Below are 26,710 nucleotides of genomic sequence, written 5' to 3'. Positions count from 1 at the left end.
ACTATGTCCTCTTCCTCCCTAATTTTGAAAAAAAGCCAGTGGGTATCGCTGGTGTGTTAACCTGTTTAGGATAGGGGGCAGTATTTTCACGGCTGGATAAAAAACGTACCCGATTTAATCTGGTTATTACTCCTGCCCAGAAACTAGAATAAGCATATAATTAGTAGATGTGGATAGAAAACACCGTAAAAGTTCTAAAACTGTTTGAATGGTGTCTGTGAGTATAACAGAACTCATATGGCAGGCCAAAACCTGAGAGGATTCTATATGGAAAGTGCCCTGTCTGACCATTTCTTGGCCTTCTGTAGCCTCTTTATCGAAAATACAGGATCTCTGCTCTAACGTGACATTTTCTAAGGCTCCCATAGGCTCTCAGAAGGCGCCAGAACGTGGAATGATAACTCTGCAGTCCCTGGGCGAGGTTTTGGAAAGTGGTCGTTCTGAGAACAACGACACTGGTGCGCGCGTGCATGTGACGACTCCATTTTCTATTTTCAGTGTTTGAACGGATACAACGTCTCCCGGTTGGAATATTATCGCTATTTTACGAGAAAAATCGCATAAAAATTGATTTTAAACAGTGTTTGACATGCTTCGAAGTACGGTAATGAAATATTTTGAATTTTTTTGTCACGATACGCGTCGGCGCGTCACCCTTCGGATAGTGTCTTGAACGCAAGAACAAAACACATCTATTTGGATATAACTATGGATTATTTGGAACCAAAACAACATTGGGTGTTGAAGTAGAAGTCCTGGGAGTGCATTCTGACGAAGAACAGCAAAGGTAATCCAATTTTTCTTATAGTAAATCTGAGTTTGGTGAGTGCCAAACTTGGTGGGTGTCAAAATAGCTAGCCATGATGGCCGGGCTATCTACTCAGAATATTGCAAAATGTGCTTTCACCGAAAAGCTATTTTAAAATCGGACACCGCGATTGCATAAAGGAGTTCTGTATCTATAATTCTTAAAATAATTGTTAGGTTTTTTGTGAACGTTTATCATGAGTAATTTAGAAAATTCACCCGGAAGTTTTCGGTGGGTATGCTAGTTCTGAACAAAACATGCTAATATAAAAAGCTGGTTTTTGATATAAATATGAACTTGATTGAACAAAACATGCATGTATTGTATATCATAATGTCCTAGGAGTGTCATCTGATAAAGATCATCAAAGGTTAGTGCTGCATTTAGCTGGGGTTTTGGTTTTTGTGACTTATATGCTAGCTTGAAAAATGGGTGTGTGATTATTTCTGGCTGGGTACTCTCCTGACATAATCTAATGTTTTGCTTTCGTTGTAAAGCCTTTTTGAAATCGGACAATGTGGTTAGATAAAGGAGAGTCTTGTCTTTAAAATGGTATAAAATAGTCATATGTTTGAAAAATTGAAGTTTTTGCATTTTTGAGGTATTTGTAATTCGCGCCACGCTATACCATTGGATATTGGTGAGGCGTTCCGCTAGCAGAACGTCTGTCCCTAACAGTTAAGGAAGCTGACCGGTCTGTTAACTCTCCACCATAGAAAATAAAAATTGAAAGAAAAGACCAAGGAAAGAATCAAGAAAATAAGTCAGGACAGAGCCCCTCATACGGCCTCTCAACAACAAAACACTCCCAGCATGCCCTAGAGAGAACCATTTAGCAGCCATTTAGCAGTGTTGAGATGAGAGACTCACTTAGCAGAGGAGATGACCACAGAGTTTTGGTCAGCGTTGAGGATCTTGGTGAGATGGGCAGCTACCGAGTCTTCATAGGCTGAGATCTGGAACTGAGGACACGTAGAAAGAGGATAAGTCAGAATGACCATAAATCTAAGCACGATCAGAGGGATACTGATAACATTATAAATCACCCCAAAATCTTAGCGTGGCATCCAGAAACTACCTTCAACTTCCTTCAAACTGCACACAGAGACATAAAAATTATATCCCATCTGACTTTGGGTAACTAGAAAAAGGGCTTCGTTGCCAAAATGTCGCACTATCCTCAAAAATGTTTCAGATGAGCGTGTACCTGGTCGTGGTCAGTGTCGTCAGGCGTGACAGGCCCGCTGTGTTTAGAAAGGATCTTAATTTCATAGGTCATGATGCTCCAGCGGTCCAACATTTTGGTGCTGGCCCGCTCCAGTTTCTCCAGGATCTGGGGCAGCTGCGTGTCGTCATCACACGACGGGCCCCAGCCCAGCACCCGCGCCAGGTCATTCCCAGTACCCAGGGGGAGAACTCCCAGTTGGCACTGGAGACAGACAGAGAGGGGTACGGGGAAAGAGAGAAAGAGAGATAGAGAAAGGGTAAATGTGTGGGGGGACTGGGAGGGGGGCTCTGTGTGTGTGAGGCAAGAAGGGCGGGGATAACTGTGTGTGTATTTATGTGTGTGTATGTATGTATGTGTATGTATGTGTGTGTATTTATGTGCGTGTGTAATTATGTGTGTATGTGTATTTATGTGTGTGTGTATTCATGTGTGTGTGTGTGTGTGTGTGTGTGTGTGTGTGTGTGTGTGTGTGTGTGTGTGTGTGTGTGTGTGTATTTACGTGTGTGCGTGTATTTATTTGTGTGTGTATTTATGTGTGTGTGTGAATTTATGTGTGTATGTGTGTATTTATGTGTGTGTGTGTATTTATGTATGTGTGTGTGTATTTATGTGTGTGTGTGTGTGTATTTATGTGTGTGTGTGTGTGTGTGTGTGTATTTACGTGTTTTCGTGTATTTATGTGTTTAGAAGCCTTCTACATTTGCACACACAGTACATAGATTTTTCTATTGTGTTATTGACTGTACGTTTAATGGCGTTCCCCTAGGATAGGGGGCGCTAAAGCGATTTTTGAGAAAGAGAGATAGAGAAAGGGTAAATGTGTGGGGGGACTGGGAGGGGGGCTCTGTGTGTGTGAGGCAAGAAGGGCGGGGATAACTGTGTGTGTATTTATGTGTGTGTATGTGTGTATGTATGTATGTGTATGTATGTGTGTGTATTTATGTGCGTGTGTAATTATGTGTGTGTGTGTATTTATGTGTGTGTGTATTCATGTGTGTGTGTGTGTGTGTGTGTGTGTGTGTGTGTGTGTGTGTGTGTGTGTGTGTGTGTGTGTGTGTATTTACGTGTGTGCGTGTATTTATTTGTGTGTGTATTTATGTGTGTGTGTGAATTTATGTGTGTATGTGTGTATTTATGTGTGTGTGTGTATTTATGTATGTGTGTGTGTGTATTTATGTGTGTGTGTGTGTGTGTGTGTGTATTTACGTGTTTAATGGCGTTCCCCTAGGATAGGGGGCGCTAAAGCGATTTTTGAAAAGAATTCGTGCCCATTTTAAACGGCCTCCTACTCAAACTCAGAAACTAGGATATGCATATAATTAATACTTGTGGATAGAAAACACCCTAAAGTTTCTAAAACTGTTTGAATGGTGTCTGTGAGTATAACAGAACTCATATGGCAGTCAAAACCCCGAGACCGATCGTAACAGGATGTGGAATTCTGAATTGTGGACTCAACTTCACATCTTTGCCTATCAATCACACCGTGAGCTATGGTTCATTGAGCACTTCCCATTGCTTCCACTAGATGTCCCCAGTCTTTACAAAGTGATTTGAGCCTTCTACTGTGGAAACTGAATGAATGAGACGCTGTTGAAATTGGTCACATGAGGAGGGCCATCACCATTATGACGCCGGCGGCCCTGTCTACCCTCCCCTTTCGAAACGTTTTGAAACACAATACAATCGTCCCCCTCGAATCTTATTGGCTCTCGTTGAAACAGGCCCTGAAGATTTATGTTATACAACGTTTGACATGTTTGAACGAACCTAAATGGGAAAAAAATGCTTTTTGTCGAAATAGCTGTCCCGCGCCCAACGGAGAATTTGGATCAGCCTTCAGACGCGCTAACAAGAACAAGCTAATGGAACATAAAGGATGAACTTTTTCGAACGAAAATACATTTGTTGTGGACCTGGGATTCCTGGAAGTGCTTTCTGATGAAGACAACCAAAGGTAAGGGATTATTGACAATAGTATACAAGACTAGATGTGATATGCGATTGTTCCAAGATGGCGCAGACCTGTATTTACTAGGTAATTTTCTGAGTATCGCATCCCCTTTTATCGCAAAGTGTGATTACCCAGTAAAGTTAATTTTAAATCTGGCATTACAGGTGCTTTCAAGAGATATTCATCTATAAATCTTAGAATGACAATATTACATTTTAAAAATGTTTTCGAATAGTAATTTAGTAAATTGTAGCTCTGTTTCATCGGATGCATTTGAGGGAAAATAGTTAGTCAACGTTACGCACCGATGTAAAATGCTGTTTTTATATATAAATATGAACTTTATCAAACAAAAGAATGCATGTATTGTGTAACATGATGTCCTAGGTGTGTCATCTGATGAAGATTGTCAAAGGTTAGTGCTGCATTTAGCTGTTTTTTGGTTATTTGTGATGCATGTGGTTGGTCGGAAAATGGCTATGTGGCTACTTTTACGATATACTCCTCTAACATAATCTAATGTTTTGCTTTTGCTGTAAAGCCTTTTAGAAATCGGACAATGTGGTTCGATTCAGGAGAGGTGTATCTATAAAACGATATAATTTGAATTATTATTATTTTTTTTTATTATTACATTTTGTTATGCTAATGGCGATATGATTTTTCGCTGGATGTCCGTCCCGCACAGGGGTTCATCTTGCGCATAAGTCATCGATGTTATTGTCCAAAGATGGCACGTTTGCTAGCAGAATGGAAGGAAGTGGGGGTTTATTCGATTGCCTACGCATTCTCAGAAGACAGCCCCGCCCTCTGGTCCCTTTTTCTCTGCCTCCTCTTCATGCAAATCATGGGAACCTGGGAATGTTCCCGAGAAAGCAGTGTATTCTTCGCATCGGGCTCGTCAGACTCGTTAAAGGGAAAAAAGGATTCTGCCAGTCGGTGGTGAGTAATCTCAGTCCTGGTGTCCAAAAGTAATTTTCGGTCATAAGAGATGGTAGTGGCAACATTATGTACAAAATAAGTAAAAAAATAAGTTATAAACAACGCAAATAAACAAACAAAAAAACCCAATCGGTTGGGGACACGTAAACGTCTGCCTTCTTCTCCAGCGCCATTTTATGTGTGTGTGTGTGTGTGTGTGTGTGTGTGTGTGTGTGTGTGTGGTGTGTGTGTGTGTGTGGTGTGTGTGTGGTGTGTGTGTGTGTGTATTTATGTGTGTGTGTGTGTGTGTGTGTGTGTGTGTGTGTGTGTGTGTGTGTGTGTGTGTATGTTGTGTGTGTGTGTGTGTGTGTGTGTGTGTGTGTGTGTGTGTGTGTGTGTGTGTGTGTGTGTGTGTGTGTGTGTGTGTGCATTTGGGGGGGCAGTGGGTACATGTATATGTTCACAATAATATGATTATTGTGAATACTTAGGTGAAGTTGAAAGTTTGATTAAAACGTTTACAAGAAGAATGATTTCCCCGATAAGCCTGTTTACATGGACACATCTGAAATCAGGCTACTTGATGGCACTCTGATAAATACAGAAAATCGCCAATCAAAATAATAGTTCTACCACAGAGACTCAGTTATTTTTGGGAATCTTATTTGATTCTGAGTTTGTATTTCTAAGATGCGTACTTTCAGTTTTTCAAAACACACTTCACTCACCCATAACAGTGAGGATTGTGTTGCTGGTGCTGGCATATGCACAGATCAAATACACCCCTGGAACTCTGATTAAGATGTGTACATGTCCTAATCATTCTAAAGATTGCTCAGAAAACCAGGTGCTTTAATCAGTGTATGCTTACTTCGATTATGGCCTGACGCCGATTAAGATAAGCAGAGTAAAGTGTTCACATGACTAATACCATACTCTGCCTTCTGCCGTAATCAGTTTAATATCGAATTATCAGTGTACATGTACAGATATAGGTTCTTCATTTGATCATTCTTTTGTTGCTGAAAATGTTCCTGCACTGCATGAAATGCAATTGAGCTTTGTGATTTACATAAATTCACTAAAAACTCGTACTAACATGTGGTTATATTAAGATTAGATTATATTAATATTACACTTTTCACATAGCCCACTTTTGGCTAGCTAATAGTCATAACCACTGATCAAGCAACATTATGGACTAAACGTTCAAATCCTGTTGTTGCAGCATTATTTTGCTGTGACAATACTGGTCAAATTAAGATCCTACATCTGTAAACATACTCAGTGTGTGTAAATTGTGTCTCACCTGTTTGTGGAGGTTGAGTTTGTCTATCTCAGAGAGGACCCAGCCTACACTCCCATCCCCTCCGCACACCAGGATCCGGAAGTTATCGAACTTCTGGAAGAGACGCAGCCTGGAACACACAGGGGAATGGTCATAGTGTCACAGTAAAGCTTTCTTTCCGTGTTCTGTCCCAATTAGGGCACCAACCAGGGACCCTCTGCACTCAACACTAGTCACCCACCAAACAGTCTTCTAACCAACCGCACTACCAATACCATGGTCTGGTTTGAGCCACAGACACTGTCTACTTCTTGATCTCAGGAAGAGTTCATTCACAAGCACAATGAATGCTACTAGTGCACAGCTAACCAGCTAGCGATGCCACATGGTTTCCATTAGCAGAGCAAACCAAGCTGACTCACCCTAGATATGGTCCTCCGTTGACCAGGTCAAACACCTGAGCAGGGTTGAGGAGCTGCTTGAAACGTCGTAGGAATTTAACCCCTTGGTTGTCTCCGCTCTTGGAATTGACAAAGACCAGCAGAGGACTGGCGCAGGACGGGGGACAAGTGGCCTTCCAGAAGCCTGAACACAAATACACAAAATAACAGTTATTACATGAATGAATTAATGAATTAATTCATGGATGGATTAGTGAATGAATGAATGAATGAATGAATGGATGGATGGATCTGTGATCAAATATTAACAGTACTAGCCCATTATAGTACGAATTATTTATTTTTTAAATTGCAACCCTATTATAGTTCAAAATGATCTGATAACTGGAACTATTGTAGATTGAAATAGACAGGTCATCAGAATCAGTTAAATGTAGAACTGTTCATCTCTAGCACATGTATCACTTCCTCACCATCACTGTCGAACCAAAGAAAAGATGTGTTAACAATGCCAGTATCTAGACTCTGATTCCTGTCAAAGTGACTAATGGGAAGAGATGTGAGAAGATGGACAGGTGAAAAGAAGAGAGAGATTCTGCTATCTGCTAGCTTCTGTACTGGGAGTGTCCGTTAACTACTGTATCATAACGCCCACACACTGCTACATCATTAAAGCATCAAAGTGTGTGTTAAGGCATTGTCATACTGAGTCAGGTTGGGCACATGTATGTGGCATGTGCAGTATTAGCACACATTCTAAGCGGGAACACACTGCAGAATACAAGCCTTTATAGGATGAATCATACTGCAGAACACAAGCCTTTATAGGATGCATCATACACCAGAATACAAGCCTTTATAGGATGCATCATACAGCAGAATACAAGCCTTTATAGGATGAATCATACAGCAGAATAAAAGCCTTTATAGGATGAATCATACAGCAGAATACAAGCCTTTATAGGATGAATCATACAGCAGAATACAAGCCTTTATAGGATGCATCATACACCAGAATACAAGCCTTTATAGGATGCCTCATACAGCAGAATACAAGCCTTTATAGGATGCATCATACAGCAGAATACAAGCCTTTATAGGATGCATCATACAGCAGAATACAAGTCTTTATAGGATGCATCATACAGCAAAATAAAAGCCTTTATAGGATGCACCATACAGCAGAATACAAGCCTTTATAAGATGCATCATACTGCAGAATTACAAGCCTTTATAGGATGCATCATACACCAGAATACAAGCCTTTATAGGATGCATCATATAGCACATTTATACGCCTGTACATTATGTCAACATCACTCTGTGTGAAAAGGCTCTAAGTTTGTGTGTGTGGGTGTGTGTGTGAGAGAGAGAGAGAGAGAGAGAGAGAGAGAGAGAGTGTGTGTGTAGAGAAGGAATGGTGACATTCCCCTGGGGCCCTGTCCTCCACACTCTCATTGTCTCGTTCTTCTCTCCTCTCCCTCTTTTTTGTGTCATTCTTTTCTCCTCCATCCTCCACATCTCATTGCCTCTCTCTTCTCTCTCTATCCCCCTGTCTTCCTCTCTCTCGCTATATATCCCCGTCTCTCTCGCGCTCGCTATCTCCCTGTCTCTCTCTCTTCTCTCTCTTTCCCCCTGTCTCTCTCTCTCTCTTCTCTCTCTATCCCCGTCTTCCTCTCTCTCTATATCCCCGTCTCTCTCGCTCTCTCTCTCTCTCTCTCTCTCCTCTCTCTATCCCCGTCTTTCTCTCTCTCTCTCTCTCTCTCTCTCTCTCTCTCTCGCTCTCTCTATCCCCCCTGTCTTTCTCTCTCTTTCTATCCCTCCTACCTTTAATCCCCCTCTCCATCCTCCACATCTCGTTGCCTCTCTTCTCTCTCTATCCCCCCATCTCTCTCTCTCTCTCACGCTCTCTCTATCCTCCTGTCTTTCTCTCTCTCTCTCCTCTCTCTATCCCTCCTCCCTTTAATCCCCCTCTCCATCCTCCACATCTCGTTGCCTCTCTTCTCTCTCTATCCCCCCGTCTCTCTCTCTCTCTCTCTCTCTCTCGCGCTCTCTCTATCCCCCTGTCTTTCTCTATCTCTATCTCTCTGTCTCCGTCTCTCTCTCTCTCGCTCTCTCACCTTCTCTTTCTCTGATCTTGTCAGAGGCAGAGCAGAGATGGGAGAGATGGAGAGGGGGAAGTGGAGGGGGAAAGAGATGGGAAGGAGGGAGGGGGAGATGAAAGTCACGACATTCCAGCACGTGCCACAGTCAGCCAGCTGCCAATTAGATTAGAGCTCTCTCAAGCCTGTACTGGGGAAGGGGCAATCCTGGCACGTGAAGTGGGGAGGGGCGGATGGATAGGGAGGCTTGAGAGAATGGAAGAGAGTGAGAGAAATATATTTAGAAGACAGAGGAGAGGAAAAGATGAAGAGACATGGGGAGAGAAGGGAGGGAGACATGGGGAGAGTAGGGAGGGAGACATGGGAAGAGAAGGGAGGGAGACATGGGGAGAGAAGGGAGGGAGACATGGGGAGAGAAGGGAGGGAGACATGGGGAGAGAAGTGAGGGAGACATGGGGAGAGAAGGGAGGGAGACATGGGAAGAGAAGGGAGGGAGACATGGGGAGATATGGAGAGATAGAGGGGAGGGAACAGAGAGAGAGTGGGGGGAGTAGAGGGAGGAGTACAGTTTTCCTAGCTCTAACTCCTCTCAAAGCACCATGATTATGTAATAAACCCATGGAAAGTAGTGCATCTAACCTGAAATCTGGTGTCTGGTTGGTGTTGGAATGTAAACCCAATGTAAGTAATACGCAGAAAGTGTTTTAAAACAGAATAGAGGTACTCTGAAATCACCCAAAGTGGTTCTTCAATATGAATATTGTTGTTTTTAAGCGTGGTGTGAAAACACTTTGTGGGGATTTTGTACATGTAAAAGGCAGCATCAGAAGAGTCTCTCATACATTCAACGGTTAAAATATGCAAATTGTTTACAGCCTAAATATTGATAGATAACACGTTTCTGTGTTTTGTTGTTTGAATTCCACCCAAAAAATGTATACACTTTACTTAGAAAGATTAGTGTGAATATGACTGACTGGTGGCTTTAACCTGTTAGGGCTAGGGGGCAGTATTTGCACGGCTGGATAAAAAAAATGTACCCGATTTAATCTGGTTACTAATCCTACCCAGTAACTAGAATATGCATATACTTATTATATATGGATAGAAAACACTCTAAAGTTTCTAAAACTGTTTGAATGGTGTCTGTGAGTATAACAGAACTCATTTGGCAGGCAAAACCCTGAGACATTTTCTGACAGGAAGTGGATACCTGATGTGTTGTATTACCTTTAAACCTATGCCATTGAAAAACACAGGGGCTGAGGAATATTTTGGCACTTCCTATTGCTTCCACTAGATGTCACCAGCCTTTACAAAGTGTTTTGAGTCTTCTGGAGGGAGAAGTGAAGTCCGGCGGGCTTAGATCATGTGCTAACAAGACGGAGATTTTTGGACATAAATGATGAGCTTTTTTGAACAAAACTACATTCGTTATGGACCTGTGATACCTGGAAGTGACATCTGATGAAGAGAATCAAAGGTAATGGATTATTTACATAGTATTTTCGATTTTAGATCTCCCCAACATGACGACTCGTCTGTATCGCAACGCGTATTTTTCTGGGCGCAGTGCTCAGATTATTGCAAAGTGTGATTTCCCAGTAAGGTTATTTTTAAATCTGGCAAGTTGATTGCGTTCAAGAGATGTAAATCTATAATTCTTTAAATGACAATATAATATTTTACCAATGTTTTCTAATTTTAATTATTTAATTTGTGATGCTGACTTGACTGCCGGTTATTGGAGGGAAACGATTTCCTCAACATCAATGCCATAGTAAAACGCTGTTTTTGGATATAAATATGAACTTGATAGAACTAAAAATGCATGCATTGTCTAACATAATGTCCTAGGAGTGTCATCTGATGGAGATTGTAAAAGGTTAGTGCATCATTTTAGCTGGTTTTATGGTTTTGGTGACCCTGTCTTTGAATTGACAAAACATTACACACAACTCTTGTAAATGTACTGTCCTAACATACTCTAAATTTATGCTTTCGCCGTAAAACCTTTTTGAAATCGTAAAACGTGGTTAGATTAAGGAGATGTTTATCTTTCAAAGGGTGTAAAATAGTTGTATGTTTGAAAAATTTGAATTTTGACATTTATTTGGATTCAAATTTGCCGCTCTTGAAATGCACCTGCTGTTGATGGAGTGCACCACGGGGGGGACGCAGGCGTCCCACCTAGCCCATAGAGGTTAAAGCCTCTCAATGGTCAACACAAAGCATCAGCGATCCAGGGTTTATACACTGCTCAAAAAAATAAAGGGAACACTTAAACAACACAATGTAACTCCAAGTCAATCACACTTCTGTGAAATCAAACTGTCCACTTAGGAAGCAACACTGATTGACAATAAATTTCACATGCTGTTGTGCAAATGGAATAGACAACAGGTGGAAATTATAGGCAATTAGCAAGACACCCCCAATAAAGGAGTGGTTCTGCAGGTGGGGACCACAGACCACTTCTCAGTTCCTATGCTTCCTGGCTGATGTTTTGGTCACTTTTGAATGCTGGCGGTGCTTTCACTCTAGTGGTAGCATGAGACGGAGTCTACAACCCACACAAGTGGCTCAGGTAGTGCAACTCATCCAGGATGGCACATCAATGTGAGCTGTGGCAAGAAGGTTTGCTGTGTCTGTCAGCGTAGTGTCCAGAGCATGGAGGCGCTACCAGGAGACAGGCCAGTACATCAGGAGACATGGAGGAGGTCGTAGGAGGGCAACAACCCAGCAGCAGGACCGCTACCTCCGCCTTTGTGCAAGGAGGAGCAGGAGGAGCACTGCCAGAGCCCTGCAAAATGACCTCCAGCAGGCCACAAATGTGCATGTGTCTGCTCAAACGGTCAGAAACAGACTCCATGAGGGTGGTATGAGGGCCCGACATCCACAGGTGGGGGTTGTGCTTACAGCCCAACACCGTGCAGGACGTTTGGCATTTGCCAGTGAACACCAAGATTGGCAAATTCGCCACTGGCGCCCTGTGCTCTTCACAGATGAAAGCAGGTTCACACTGAGCACGTGACAGACGTGACAGAGTCTGGAGACGCCGTGGAGAACGTTCTGCTGCCTGCAACATCCTCCAGCATGACCGGTTTGGCGGTGGGTCAGTCATGGTGTGGGGTGGCATTTCTTTGGGGGGCCGCACAGCCCTCCATGTGCTCGCCAGAGGTAGCCTGACTGCCATTAGTTACCGAGATGAGATCCTCAGACCCCTTGTGAGACCATATGCTGGTGCGGTTGGCCCTGGGTTCCTCCTAATGCAAGACAATGCTAGACCTCATGTGGCTGGAGTGTGTCAGCAGTTCCTGCAAGAGGAAGGCATTGATGCTATGGACTGGCCCGCCCGTTCCCCAGACCTGAATCCAATTGAGCACATCTGGGACATCATGTCTCGCTCCATCCACCAACGCCACGTTGCACCACAGACTGTCCAGAGTTGGTGGATGCTTTAGTCCAGGTCTGGGAGGAGATCCCTCAGGAGACCATCCGCCACCTCATCAGGAGCATGCCCAGGCGTTGTAGGGAGGTCATATAGGCACGTGGAGGCCACACACACTACTGAGTTTCATTTTGACTTGTTTTAAGGACATTACATCAAAGTTGGATCAGCCTGTAGTGTGGTTTTCCACTTTAATTTTGAGTGTGATTCCAAATCCTGACCTCCATGGGTTGAAAATTGGATTTCCATTGATTATTTTTGTGTAATTTTGTTGTCAGCACATTCAACTATGTAAAGAAAAAAGTATTTAATAAGATTATTTCTTTCATTCAGATCTAGGATGTGTTGTTTAAGTGTTCCCTTTATTTTTTTGAGCAGTATATATGTCATTGGTTACAACCAGGCTGGTCACAAGAAAGAGCCGTCGATTTCGGACGTTTGAAAGGGTCCTGAGGACGTGGATATTTGCCTGCGTCGGCGATCACAACAAAAATGAAAATACAATGGCACAGCACTGGGCTCAAACTCACCAGGCTCTGAGCCAGAGAACACTGCTTAGACCACCGCAACATCGCAGTTCACCGTTTTCATGCAAGCAGGGAGAGTACTAGATGATACTATATCGAAACAGCCTTATTGTTTTTCACTATTTTGTTTTAAGCCTTGCCCAAACCATAGCCCTAACCTTAACCACTCACAATGAATACCTAAAATTAACCCTGTGAGTTGTTTATCTTTTAACCCTGTAACCACGTGGAATTAACCCTGTAAGCACACGTGGAATTAACCCTGTAAGCACACGGACTTAACCCTGTAAGCACGCGGAATTAACCCTGTAACCATGAGGAATTAACCCCTTAACCACGTGGAATTAACCCTGTAACCACGTGGAATAAACCCTGTAACCATGAGGAATTAACCCTGTAACCACGTGGAATTAACCCTGTAACCATGAGGAATTAACCCTGTAACCACGTGGAATTAACCCTGTAACCATGAGGAATTAACCCTTAACCACGTGGAATTAACCCTGTAACCACGTGGAATTAACCCTGTAACCATGAGGAATTAACCCTGTAACCACGTGGAATTAACCCTGTAACCATGAGGAATTAACCCTGTAACCACGTGGAATTAACCCTGGAACCATGAGGAATTAACCCTTAACCACGTGGAATTAACCCTGTAACCACGTGGAATTAACCCTGTAACCATGAGGAATTAACCCTGTAACCACATGGAATTAACCCTGTAACCATGAGGAATTAACCCTGTAACCACGTGGAATTAACCCTGTAACCATGAGGAATTAACCCTGTAACCACGTGGAATTAACCCTGGAACCATGAGGAATTAACCCTTAACCACGTGGAATTAACCCTGTAACCACGTGGAATTAACCCTGTAACCATGAGGAATTAACCCTGTAACCACATGGAATTAACCCTGTAACCATGAGGAATTAACCCTGTAACCACGTGGAATTAACCCTGTAACCATGAGGAATTAACCCTGTAACCACATGGAATTAACCCTGTAACCATGAGGAATTAACCCTGTAACCACATGGAATTAACCCTGTAACCATGAGGAATTAACCCTGTAACCACGTGGAATTAACCCTGTAACCATGAGGAATTACCCCTGTAACCACGTGGAATTAACCCTGTAAGCACACATTGAATTAACCCTATGAGATGAGGTTGGTTACAACACACCATGTCATGATTCAGAACACCTCAGAGGTTGAAGGTTTCGTCCCCAAGATTTTGGTGTTACAAAACACTTCATTTTAACAGTGTAGTTAGTGTGAACCAGACTACTAGTTAGCCGACACAATCAGCCTCGCTCCTACTGTGTGTGTGTGTGTGTGTGTGTGTGTGTGTGTGTGTGTGTGTGTGTGTGTGTTTGCTCCAGCCTGAAATAGCTCTTTTATATACCTGTCAATAAAACACCCACTCACAATTTCCTGGCACACGCAAGCATACACACACACACACACACACACACACACACACACACACACACACACACACACACACACACACACACACACACACACACACACACACACACACACATGGGTGGAAGCAAACAAGTTGTGTGGGTGTGTGTGTGTGTGGGGGTGTTTGTGTGTGTGTGCTTGTGTGTGTGTACGTGTATACCGTCAGAGTCGATACTGTTGAGGGCAGTTGGAGGGATGACAGAGACTTTACACTGGCCCAGGGGACATTTCCTGGGGTACAGGTCCATACACACTGTGTGTACCTAGAATAACACAGAGAGATGGTGTTACTACACACACACACACACACACACACACACACACACACACACACACACACACACACACACACACACACCATGGCCTTGCACCAGAGACAGCGCCAGTCCTGCAGTCGGAGCACGCTGCCACATGTCTTGTCACACACGGCACACTTGGCACTAACAGGCAGGTTTCCCTCCAGCCACTGGTGGGGCATGGCGATCTACGGGACAGAGATGACAGTCAGTCAGGTACAACATACAGCATATCACTATAGAAATATATGATTACATTTTCTACCTTCTTACTCTATCCTTCGCACACACACATACACATTTATTACATTTACATTTCAGTCATTTAGCAGACACTCTTCTCCAGAGCAACTGACAGGACTGAGTGCATATATTTTACACACACACACACACACTCACTCACTCACTCACTCACACACACACACACACACACACACACACACACACACACACACACACACACACACACACACACACACACACACACACACACACACACACACACACACACACACACACACACACACACCACACACACACACACACACACACACTTACCCCATCCTCATCCTCGATGATGTCTTTGCCTATAGAGGCCAGTGTGGTCCATTTGCAGTTGTTGGTGGCCCTGACGGCACACCGCTTGTGAGCTTTGAATTTACACACTGGAAGACAAAACAACAACAACAAACATACCTGGTTAGTCAACAACAACAACAACAACATGGTGCATCAGGGTCTACAGTACAATGAGAGAGGCTGATGAGAGAGGGTTCACCCCAGAATGAAACACAGCCTGATAAACAGAGAGCTGTTAGGTGATGGGTGAGTTACTAGCCACACACACTGTTTTTCATTCCCCAGCTCTACCACTGCCTGAAGAGTGTGTCTAAATGCGCAGCGAGAGCGCTGACTGTTCCGGTGACTGAGCTTCATCCTAAGCCTGCTCTGTCAGACTATCTGCCATTCTGCCTAAGGCCTGTGTGTAACAGACAGAGGGAAGACAGCCCTAGAGGACCAGAGCCAATCCACTTAACTCTTACCTCTATTTACTACCCTAACCAAATGTGTGTGTGTGTGTGTGTGTGTGTGTGTGTGTGTGTGTGTGTGTGTGTGTGTGTGTGTGTGTGTGTGTGTGTGTGTGTGCGCGCAAATGCACAGTATACACAGATACTGTCCTAGACTAGTTAAAGCTATAGCTAATCCCTCTGCAACCACCATCAGGCTAACACTCTGATCACTCTGGAACCACCATAAGGTTAACACACTGATCACCCTGGAACCACCATCAGGTTAACACACTGATCACTCTGGAACCACCATCAGGTTAACACACTGATCACTCTGGGACCACATCAGGTTAACACACTGATCACTCTGGATCCACCATCAGGTTAACACACTGATCACTCTGGATCCACCATCAGGTTAACACACTGATCACTCTGGAACCACCATCAGGTTAACACACTGATCACTCTGGGACCACATCAGGTTAACACACTGATCACTCTGGAACCACCATCAGGCTAACACACTGATCACCCTGGAACCACCATCAGGCTAACACACTGATCACCCTGGAACCACCATCAGGTTAACACACTGATCACCCTGGAACCACCATCAGGTTAACACACTGATCACCCTGGAACCACCATCAGGTTAACACACTGATCACCCTGGAACCACCATCAGGTTAACACACTGATCACCCTGGAACCACCATCAGGTTAACACACTGATCACCCTGGAACCACCATCAGGTTAACACACTGATCACTCTGGATCCACCATCAGGTTAACACACTGATCACTCTGGAACCACCATCAGGTTAACACACTGATCACCCTGGAACCACCATCAGGTTAACACACTGATCACTCTGGAACCACCATCAGGTCAACACACTGATCACCCTGGAACCACCATCAGGTTAACACACTGATCACCCTGGAACCACCATCAGGTTAACACACTGATCACCCTGGAACCACCATCAGGTTAACACACTGATCACCCTGGAACCACCATCAGGTTAACACACTGATCACCCTGGAACCACCATCAGGTTAACACACTGATCACCCTCGAACCACCATCAGGTTAACACACTGATCACCCTGGAACCACCATCAGGTTAACACACTGATCACCCTGGAACCACCATCAGGTTAACACACTGATCACCCTGGAACCACCATCAGGTCAACACACTGATCACCCTGGAACCACCATCAGGTCAACACACTGATCACTCTGGAACCACATCAGGTTAACACACTGATCACCCTGGAACCACCATCAGGTTAACACACTGATCACCCTGGAACCACCATCAGGCTAACACACTGATCACCCTGGAACCACCATCAGGTTAACACACTGATCACCCTGGAACCACCATCAGGCTAACACACTGATCACCCTGGAACCACCATCAGGTTAACACACTGATCACCCTGGAACCACCATCAGGTTAACACACTGACCACTCTGGAACCACCATCAGGTTAACACACTGATCACCCTGGAACCACCATCAGGTTAACACACTGATCACCCTGGAACCACCATCAGGTTAACACACTGATCACTCTGGAACCACATCAGGTTAACACACTGATCACCCTGGAACCACCATCAGGTTAACACACTGATCACTCTGGAACCACATCAGGTTAACACACTGATCACTCTGGAACCACCATCAGGCTAACACACTGATCACTCTGGAACCACCATCAGGTTAACACACTGATCACCCTGGAACCACCATCAGGTTAACACACTGATACTGTTACACTACCAGGGTAGCACTTTATTTTACCTTTTACCAGGGAAAACAATACTAATAGATGAATCAAGAAGCTTATTTGGGGGGGGGGGGGTTAAAATAGCCCACAATGGATCAATTGTGTTGAAATCGTTTATTTATGTACCAGAGAGTGCCTATTGAGACCTCACTTCCAAATAAGGCACATTTTAGGATCCACTGCATTTAAATACATCTCCACTCACATAATAGGGAATGCAAGTGTCAAGAGGCATGGAACATGCAGTCTGGATCCCTGTCACAGGACCTCAGGCCGCTCAAAACAATGAGCTGTAAAACCCCAGGTGAGAGAGAGACTGTAACCCACTGTAACCTCTGCATATGTACAGCACAGTCTATATATGACGGCCAACCGGTAAGGCACTTATGGTGAGTGGCTTTGCATAAGAATGAACTAAAACGTAAATGCAGAAGGAATACTTGATTTCTGACCACCAAAGTGAGTGGAGTGCGTCCATAATGTATATTCATTATAGATGAGGAGGCACTTAACAACCAACCATGAAAAATGACTGGACTTGGAAAGTTCCATTGTCGAAAACAACACTCAGATAAGGACACACGCACACGTACAGGCACGTGCTGACACGCAAACACACACACACAATCACACACACAGGGAAATCAAGACTAATTGGCCAGCGGCAGACAGTGATAAACAGTATTGTGTTCTCTTAATGTTACTAAATGTTGACTAAATGTTCACTAACAGGAATTAGAGTTAGATTAGGGAAACATCGATTGCAGACGGATATGAGATGGGGTTTTTTCTATAGAGATCAGTTCCGTGGTTTCAGACTGTTTGTAGCCAGAGGATAGCTGGTGGATGTGGGGCACTCATCAATCCCTATTGATCGTCCGGAGCAGGAAATCAAAGTGAAACAGAAGCATCTCTGATTGCTGTGAAACTGTCTGTCTAGCTGTTCTCACCACTTAAAGCCTCTCTTTCTCTACCTTTTGTTTCTCTGTGTTTCATAATTTGCCTTCAATTCACTGAATGTGCATTCGGAAAGTATTGAGACCACACATTTTGTTACGTTAAAGCCTTATTCTAAAATGGATTAAGTAAAAACATTTAGTCATCAATCCACTCACAATACCTCATAATGACAAAGTGGAAACAGGTTTGTAGAAATGTTTGCAAATGTATAAAAATTTAAAAACAGAAATACCTTATTTACATAAGTATTCAGACCCTTTGCTATGAGACTCAAAATTGAGCTCAGGTGCATCCTATTTCCTTTGATCATCCTTGAGATGTTTCTACAACTTGATTGGAGTCCACCTGTGGTAAATTCAATTGATTGGACATGATTTGGAAAGGCACACACCTGTCTCTATAAGGTCCCACAGTTGACAGTGCATGTCAGAGCAAAAACCAAGCCATGAGGTCGAAGGAATTGTCAGTAGAGCTCAGAGACAGGATTGTGCTGAGGGACAGATCTGGGGAAGGGTACCCGAAAAAGTTCTGCAGCATTGAAGGTCCCCAAGAAAACAGTGGCCTCCATCATTCTTAAATGGAAGAAGTTTGGAACCACCAAGATTCTATGGTGAAGCATGGTGGTGGCAGCATCATGCTGTGGGAATGTTTTTCAGCGGCAGGGATTTGAAGACTAGTCAGGATCAAGGCAAAGATGAACGAAGCAAAGTACAGCGAGATCCTTGATGAAAACCTGCTCCAGAGCACTCAGGAATTCAGACTGGGGCGAAGGTTCACCGTCCAACAGAACAACGACCATAAGCACACAGCCAAGACATTTACATTTTACATTTACATTTACATTTGAGTCATTTAGCAGACGCTCTTATCCAGAGCGACTTACAGTAGTGAATGCATACATTTCATACAATTTCATACATTTTTTTTTTTTCCTGTGCTGACAACGCAGGAGTGGCTTCAGGACGTTGAATGTCTCTGAATGTCCTTGAGTGGCCCAGCCAGAGAGCGGACTTGAACCCGATCAAACATCTCTGGTGAGAGCTGAAAATAGACATGCAGTGACGCTCCCCATCCAACCTGACAGAGCTTGAGAGGATCTGCAGAGAAGAATGGGAGAAACTCCCCAAATAAAGGTGTGCCAAGCTTGTAGCGTCATACCCAAGAAGGCTCGAGGCGGTAATCGCTGCCAAAGGTGCTTTAACAAAGTACTGAGTAAAGGGTCTGAATACTTACGTAAATGTGATATTTCCCCCCCCCCCAATTTTTTTTTTGGGGGGGGGGATTTGCAAACATTTCTAAAAACCGGTTTTTGCTTTGTCATTATGGGGTATCGTGTGTAGATTGATGAGAAAAAAACGATTTAATCAATTTTAGAATAAGGCTGTAACTTAACAAAATGTGGAAAAAGTCAAGGGGTCTGAATGCTTTCTGAATGCAATGTTTATACAAGAGTATGTGGACACCCCTTCAACTTAGTGGATTCTATTTAAGCCACACACATTGCTGTCAGGTGTATAACATCGAGCACACAGCCATGCAATCTCCATAGACACACATCAGCAGTAGAATGGCCTTACTGAAGAGCACAGCGACTTTCAACACGGCACCATCATTGGATGCCACCTTTCCAACAAGTCATTTCTTCAAATGTCTGCCCTGCTAGAGCTGCCCCGGTCAACTGTAAGTGCTGTTATTGTGAAGTGGAAATGTCTTGGAGCAACAACGGCTCAGCCGCGAAGTGGTTGCTCACAGAACTGGACCACTGACTGCTACAGCGCTTGGCGTGTAAACACTCACTCCCGAGTTTCAAACTGCCTCTGGAAACAAGAACTGTTCGTCGGGAGCTTCATGAAATGGGTTTCCATGTCCAAGCAGCCGCAAACAAGATCACCATCAGCATTGCCAAGCGTCAGCTGGAGTGGTGTAAATCTCACTGCCATTGGACTCTTAAGCAGTGGAAACGCGTTCTCTGGAGTGAGGAATCACGCTTCACCATCTGGCAGTTCAATCGACAAATCTGGTTTTGGTGGATGCCACGAGAACACTACCTGCCCCAATGCATAGTGCCAACTGTAAAGATTGGTGGAGGAGGAATAATGGTCGGGGGCTGTTTTTCACGGTTCGGTCAAGGGCCCTTAGTTCCTGTGAAGGGAACTCTTAAGGCTACACCATACAATGACATTCTAGATCATTCTGTGCTTCCAACTTTGTGGCAACAGTTTGGCGAAGGCCCTCACTTGTTTCAGCAATGCCCCCATGCTCAAAGCTTTTTGCACATGTAATGTATCTCACCAGAGAAGGCATCCGAGTGAGAAAAACAGCGCCCCTCTGTCTCTGTATGTGTATGCCATTATCTAACGCTGTCTGGTCCAAAAGAGAATGGCATTGTTGACACTAGGACCATTCAATGCAAGGGAAGCTAGCGAGCCAATCAGCGTTGAGCTAAACTGAGTGTGCTCAACTGTGAATGGTCCAGGCAGCACACCAAAAAAAAGTGTCAAGAAAAGCCAGGATTTGGCTTCAGTCCAATCACATCTCATCAAGAGCATACGTCACTGACAGAAACTCGTTGTGCATCTCGTTGTGTTGTTGTCCTCCGGTGGCTAGCTAGATAGCAAAAACTGTCCTTTCCTAAATTAGCCATGGAAGGAGACAGGGATTTGGACTTGTGGTTTTACTTCATTCTCCATACTGGTCAATGATTATAACGGTAATTCTGATCCAACCATAAATTAAATAAACATTGTGCCCCTGGACTGAGAGGATGGAAGTTCAATATGTCACTAGATGTAGAAGGCTAATGTTAACTAGATAACATTGCCCATGAATGGAAGTTAGGCTAGTGAGCAAGCATTTTAGTCAGGTAGCCTAGGACAACAAAAAAATAAAAACGTATAGTGTATGACAGAGTGATTTAGACAACATGAAAGAGAGGAGGATGGCATTGCTGTTCCTCAACAAGTAGGGTGAGTCAACATGATTTTTCTACTTGCACGAATGTGCACACACACACACACACACACACACACACACACACACACACACACACACACACACACACACAGAAATCAGAACCATTGACAGTCACAACATATTTAGCTTACGTTGATTGGATTAAACTGTTTTTGGTATCTTTTAGTTGTCACTGTATTAGACAAAGTAGAGGTGATTTGATGTTGAAATGGTGCTGGAATAGTAGAGGCAGCTCCTGTTTTCTTAGCAACTTGTGGTAACTCTCTGTGGCTCTAAATCAGTAGTTGTTTAGTGGTCCAAAAATGTCAGAAACATGAACTTGCTTGACCATGCTGTAGGTCATGTACTGTAACTGTTTGTTACATGCAATATGCCTTTTGGATTTCACCGCAGAGAGTTTGCTCTCCGGTTTTGTGATGAAACAAAGGTGTCGTAGAATTTATTCTGCCACTGTGTCTTCCGAGTGGTGCAGTGATCTAAGGCACTGCATCTCAACACAAGAGGCGTCACTACAGTCCCTGGGTTGAATCCAGGCTGTGCACAGCTGGCTGTGATTGGGAGTCCCATAGGGTGGTGCACAATTGTCCCAGGTTTGGCTGTCATTGTAAACAAGATTTTGTTCTTAACTGACTTGCCTGGTTAAATAAAATAAATCTTCTTGTCTCAGCCTTAGGCCTATATATGACGATCGCAAGGCATATGAACTAACAGGTTATAGAGCAAACAACCAATTATCACAACACATAGGTTGTAATATGGCTTTGTTTTCAGTTTTTTCCCCAGTGATTTTACCCATACACCACTACTGGCAATAGGTGCTGCATTATGCGGCGGCAGGTAGCCTAGTGGTTAGAGCGTTGGACTAGTAACCGAAAGGTTGCAAGATTGAATCCCTGAGCTGACAAGGTAAAAATCTGTCGTTCTGCCCCTGAACAAGGCAGTTAACCCACTGTTCCTAGGCCGTCATTGAAAACAAGAATTTGTTCATTTTTACAGACGCTCTTATTCAGAGCGACTTACAGTAGTGAATGCATACATTTCATTTTCATGCATTTTTTTTGTACTGGCCCCCGTGGGAATCAAACCCACAACCCTGGCGTTGCACACACCATGCTGGCATGACAAACACCATGCTCTACCAACTGAGCCACAGGGAGCCATTCATAACTGACATGCCTAGTTAAATGAAGGTAAAATAAAAATTATCAATTGAAAGACAGATTGGCACATGGTCCAATGTCCCAAAAAGGAGACTAAAATAGCCAAAGTAATGTTCATTACAAAAGCTCGATACTACTCAGAACCAGAGCCACATGAGTACTGCAACCTGTGTATCTATCCAGTCATTCTTTAATGAAGCCACTACAATGCAATCAGAATGAATTAGGAGGAGCTAATGATCGATACCCTAGATTAAGCAAATTCAAAATCTGGACCTTGAAGCCAGTTTAACTTCTGATTTTCATTCTTCCACTCGAATGAAGGACTGATTTAGACCTGGGACGCCAAGTCGGTACAATTAATGATCAGATAAAACAGCAGTACTCCAGACTTCCAGGATCGGATTTGAATACCCCTGCCCTAGACCCAAGACCGGATTTGGGAAACCAATGTGTTTTTTTGTAGTGGAAAACTTCCTGCAATTTGTCATACTATTCTACACATTGTGTAGATTCAAAGCTAATTTCCTACAATTCTACACATTTTGCCATGAGCAGAGAGAAAAATGTTCTGTTTTATAAGCTCATCTCATGCTAGTCTTCACATCTAAGGCTAAGATAACATTTAACAGTTTTCAAGAAAATTTCCTGCTATTCTACACATGTTCTATTGAGGCTGAGAGAAAATATACAGTTTTAAACCAAATGTCCTGCAATTCTACATATTTGCCATTGCTTATGACAGCCCCCCCCCCCCCCCCCCCAAAAAAAAAGGAGGTTGGGGGCCCCGGGGTACGTGCCAAGAAGGCCAACCCTTCTTCTGATCTGGAGAGCTACTGGATGGATAGGCTTTGGTTTCAACACTACTCTCACTAGCTAATCAAGGTCCTGATGAGCAGCTGATTAAAGTAGCAGATTCAGATGTGTGTTAGAGTAGTGCTGGAGCGAAAGTGTGCGGAAGAAGGAGGGTTGGCCCGTCCTGGTTCAGACAGTCAGGCTGCAGAGGAGACTGGAACAATGGGGGGTTGATATGCTGCAGTAATGAGAGATTGTGTCAGAGAAGAAGAGTTAGCTCTCTCTTTCTCTCCCTCCCACCCTCTGTCTAGCTCTCTCTGCCTCTCTCTCACCCCTCTCTCTTGCTCTCTCTCCTCTCCATCTCTCTGCCTCTCTCCCACCCCTCTCTCTCGGTCTCTGTCTAGCTCTATCTGCCTCTCTCACCCCTCTCTCACACACACACACACGTGCCTCTGAATATTACGACTATGTTTTTCCCCTAACAGTAACAGGGACTCCCGAGTGGCGCAGCGGTCTAAGGCACTGCAGCTCAGTGCAAGAGGTGGCACTACAGCCCCTTCTTCAAATCCAGGCTATATCACATCCGGCTGTGATTGGGAGTCCCATAGGGCGGCGCCCAGCATTGTCCAGGTTTGGTTGGGGTAGGCCGTCATTGTAAATAAGAATTTGTTCTTTAATGGCTTGCCTAGTAAAATAAAACATGACAGACGGTATATGATTTGTCCCTACCACATGTTAAATCAACACTATATTAAAACTACAGGGACAGGTGTGGGAATGACGCAACTTGTCCACACCTCGGCTGTGAAGGAACAGTGCAACCAACCATTTACGTACCAATACTATTTATACACCACTTCCTGGTTTCATAGAGGGCATCAGACAACCGTAATGAACACCATCTGTATATTCCTCTCATGCTAATTAGCATAGCATGTGTGTGTGACTGTGTGTGTGTGTGTGTTTCTACCGTAGACATTGTGAGTCTAACGTTCCACATCATCTGGAACCATTAAGCTTGAATTAACACACACACTCACACACCACACACACAGCAATAAAAGCCTTTAAGGAGCCTTCAAAGAGGAAGCCCTTCATTTTAGGGCAATTAATGGGTTACCATTAGCCTCTCACACTAGGCTAGCCAGCAGAGAAGACACTACACACTAGGCTAGCCAGCAGAGAGGACACTACACACTAGGCTAGTCAGCAGAGAGGACACTACACACTAGGCTAGCCAGCAGAGAGGACACTACACACTAGGCTAGCCAGCAGAGAGGACACTACACACTAGGCTAGTCAGCAGAGAGGACACTACACACTAGGCTAGTCAGCAGAGAGGACACTACACACTAGGCTAGCCAGCAGAGAGGACACCACACACTAGGCTAGCCAGCAGAGAGGACACCACACACTAGGCTAGCCAGCAGAGAGGACACTACACACTAGGCTAGCCAGCAGAGAGGACACTACACACTAGGCTAGTCAGCAGAGAGGACACTACACACTAGGCTAGTCAGCAGAGAGGACACTACACACTAGGCTAGCCAGCAGAGAGGACACCACACACTAGGCTAGCCAGCAGAGAGGACACCACACACTAGGCTAGCCAGCAGAGAGGACACTACACACTAGGCTAGCCAGCAGAGAGGACACTACACACTAGGCTAGCCAGCAGAGAGGACACTACACACTAGGCTAGCCAGCAGAGAGGACACTACACATTAGGCTAGTCAGCAGAGAGGACACTACACACTAGGCTAGCCAGCAGAGAGGACACTACACACTAGGCTAGCCAGCAGAGAGGACACTACACATTAGGCTAGCCAGCAGAGAAGACACTACACACTAGGCTAGCCAGCAGAGAGGACACTACACACTAGGCTAGTCAGCAGAGAGGACACTACACACTAGGCTAGCCAGCAGAGAGGACACTACACACTAGGCTAGCCAGCAGAGAGGACACTACACACTAGGTTAGCCAGCAGAGAGGACACTACACACTAGGCTAGCCAGCAGAGAAGACACTACACACTAGGCTAGTCAGCAGAGAGGACAAGACATATCGTAAGCTCTTCTCAACCCACACCTCACTTCTCCAGCCAATGCACCAATCGCCTATCATTCAGCTCTAGCACTGCTCTGCCCTACTATTCTTAATCGATCCAAATTCAAATAATATCATAAAGTGGTATTGACTGCATAGTTAAATTGAACCGCCCCCAGCCCTGCCCTACTAAGTGCTTATAGTCCTACTTCCTGGATGGGTTAGGCTGGTTGTGACCTTACACTCCACAGGGAGGAAATAGAAATAATTAAGTCTGTCCTATTCCCCATCGTACAGTCCTGTTAACACTATATCTCCCCTTCACCTCTCCAGGAATGATTCAAACTACCACCGCCCAGGAGGGACACACAGCACTAAGGAAACTACCACAGCCCAGGAGGGACACACAGCGGTAAGGAAACTACCACAGCCCAGGTGGGACACACAGCACTAAGGAAACTACCACAGTCCAGGAGGGAAGGAAAGGGAAAGACACAGATCACTAAGGAAACTACCACTGCCCAGTAGGGACACACATATCACTAAGGAAACTATCACTGCCCAGGAGGGTCACACAGCACTAAGGAAACTACCACAGCCCAGGAGGGAAGGAAAGGGAAAGACACACATCACTACGGAAACTACCACTGCCCAGGAGGGACACGCAGCACTAAGGAAACCACCACAGCTCAGGAGGGACATACAGCACTAAGGAAACTATCACGGCCCAGGAGGGTCACACAGCACTAAGGGAAAACACAGAAGACAGCATCCTCTCATTAATGAGGAGACTGAGAGATAAATGAGGAGGAGAGGTGTTAGGAGAGATAAAACAGAGATGTGTGTGTGAGTGTGTGTGTGTGTGTGGTGTGTCTTACCTTCACAGGACAGGCCGTGGGAGGTGACGCCAGAGAGGCTGTCCCTACAGACATTACAGAAGGTGGGCCGTGCGTGGGAGCAGGCATACCAGTTGTGCATGCCTGAGAAATGTTCCACATTAAACTGTGCTGTCTGACAAACGAGAGGTTAAATCAGGTTGGCAACACCAGGATAGACAGTCAGGTACTTTACTTCAAACATTAGACTCCCTTTTGCTCACATTAAGGAACACACACTGACCAAAATAATCGTAACATTTAGAATAGACGGATTGGCACAAATGACCCTAACATTTTTAAGAGACGGTGTGGCACAGATAACCGTAGCTTTAAATAGACGGAACGGTACATTATCCAAAGGGGCTTCCACATCTAGTAAACATTGATTGCATATTCACATTGTTTACTTCAACTAAGACATAGTTAAAGAAAACCTAAATAAATTGTTAACATAAATTGCATTGCAGTGTTCACTATACAATGTTTTTGGACAGCTCAGTGGTGTTTTAGGTGAGCAACATAGAACCTATACACACACATTTTACACAAGCATTTGAAGAGATTACTTGACATTTTGTCACTTCTTTATAGAAGACTTTTACAACGTATAGAAGACAGATTTGACC

At 44.2% G+C, this 26,710-nt stretch overlaps 1 protein-coding gene and 1 non-coding gene across 6 annotated transcripts in view; both read right to left on the bottom strand.

The window, feature by feature from the left end:
• The window catches only part of LOC106586831 (diacylglycerol kinase eta), a 159,743-nt gene that overhangs the window by 55,723 nt on the left and 77,310 nt on the right, over nucleotides 1–26,710 (bottom strand). For all 5 annotated transcript variants that reach the window (XM_082969173.1, XM_014174538.3, XM_082969174.1 and 2 more), the window contains 8 exons: nucleotides 26,085–26,217; nucleotides 15,013–15,119; nucleotides 14,517–14,642; nucleotides 14,319–14,421; nucleotides 6,622–6,784; nucleotides 6,221–6,329; nucleotides 2,016–2,237; nucleotides 1,679–1,770 (listed from right to left, as the gene is read on the bottom strand). In XM_082969173.1, the coding sequence (XP_082825299.1) occupies nucleotides 1,679–1,770; nucleotides 2,016–2,237; nucleotides 6,221–6,329; nucleotides 6,622–6,784; nucleotides 14,319–14,421; nucleotides 14,517–14,642; nucleotides 15,013–15,119; nucleotides 26,085–26,217 (1,055 nt within the window). The remainder of the gene's footprint in view (nucleotides 1–1,678; nucleotides 1,771–2,015; nucleotides 2,238–6,220; nucleotides 6,330–6,621; nucleotides 6,785–14,318; nucleotides 14,422–14,516; nucleotides 14,643–15,012; nucleotides 15,120–26,084; nucleotides 26,218–26,710) is intronic.
• trnat-ugu (transfer RNA threonine (anticodon UGU)) lies at nucleotides 22,269–22,363 on the bottom strand. The gene is made up of 2 exons: nucleotides 22,325–22,363; nucleotides 22,269–22,304 (listed from the first exon to the last, which is right to left on the bottom strand). It is a non-coding gene; the product is annotated as a tRNA-Thr (tRNA).

This window comes from Salmo salar, chromosome 25, assembly GCF_965601325.2.
Source record: "Salmo salar chromosome 25, fSalSal1, whole genome shotgun sequence".
NCBI lineage: Eukaryota > Metazoa > Chordata > Actinopteri > Salmoniformes > Salmonidae > Salmo > Salmo salar.
The sequence above is the reverse complement of the archived record's forward strand: the minus strand, read 5'-3'. Positions and strand labels throughout refer to the sequence as shown.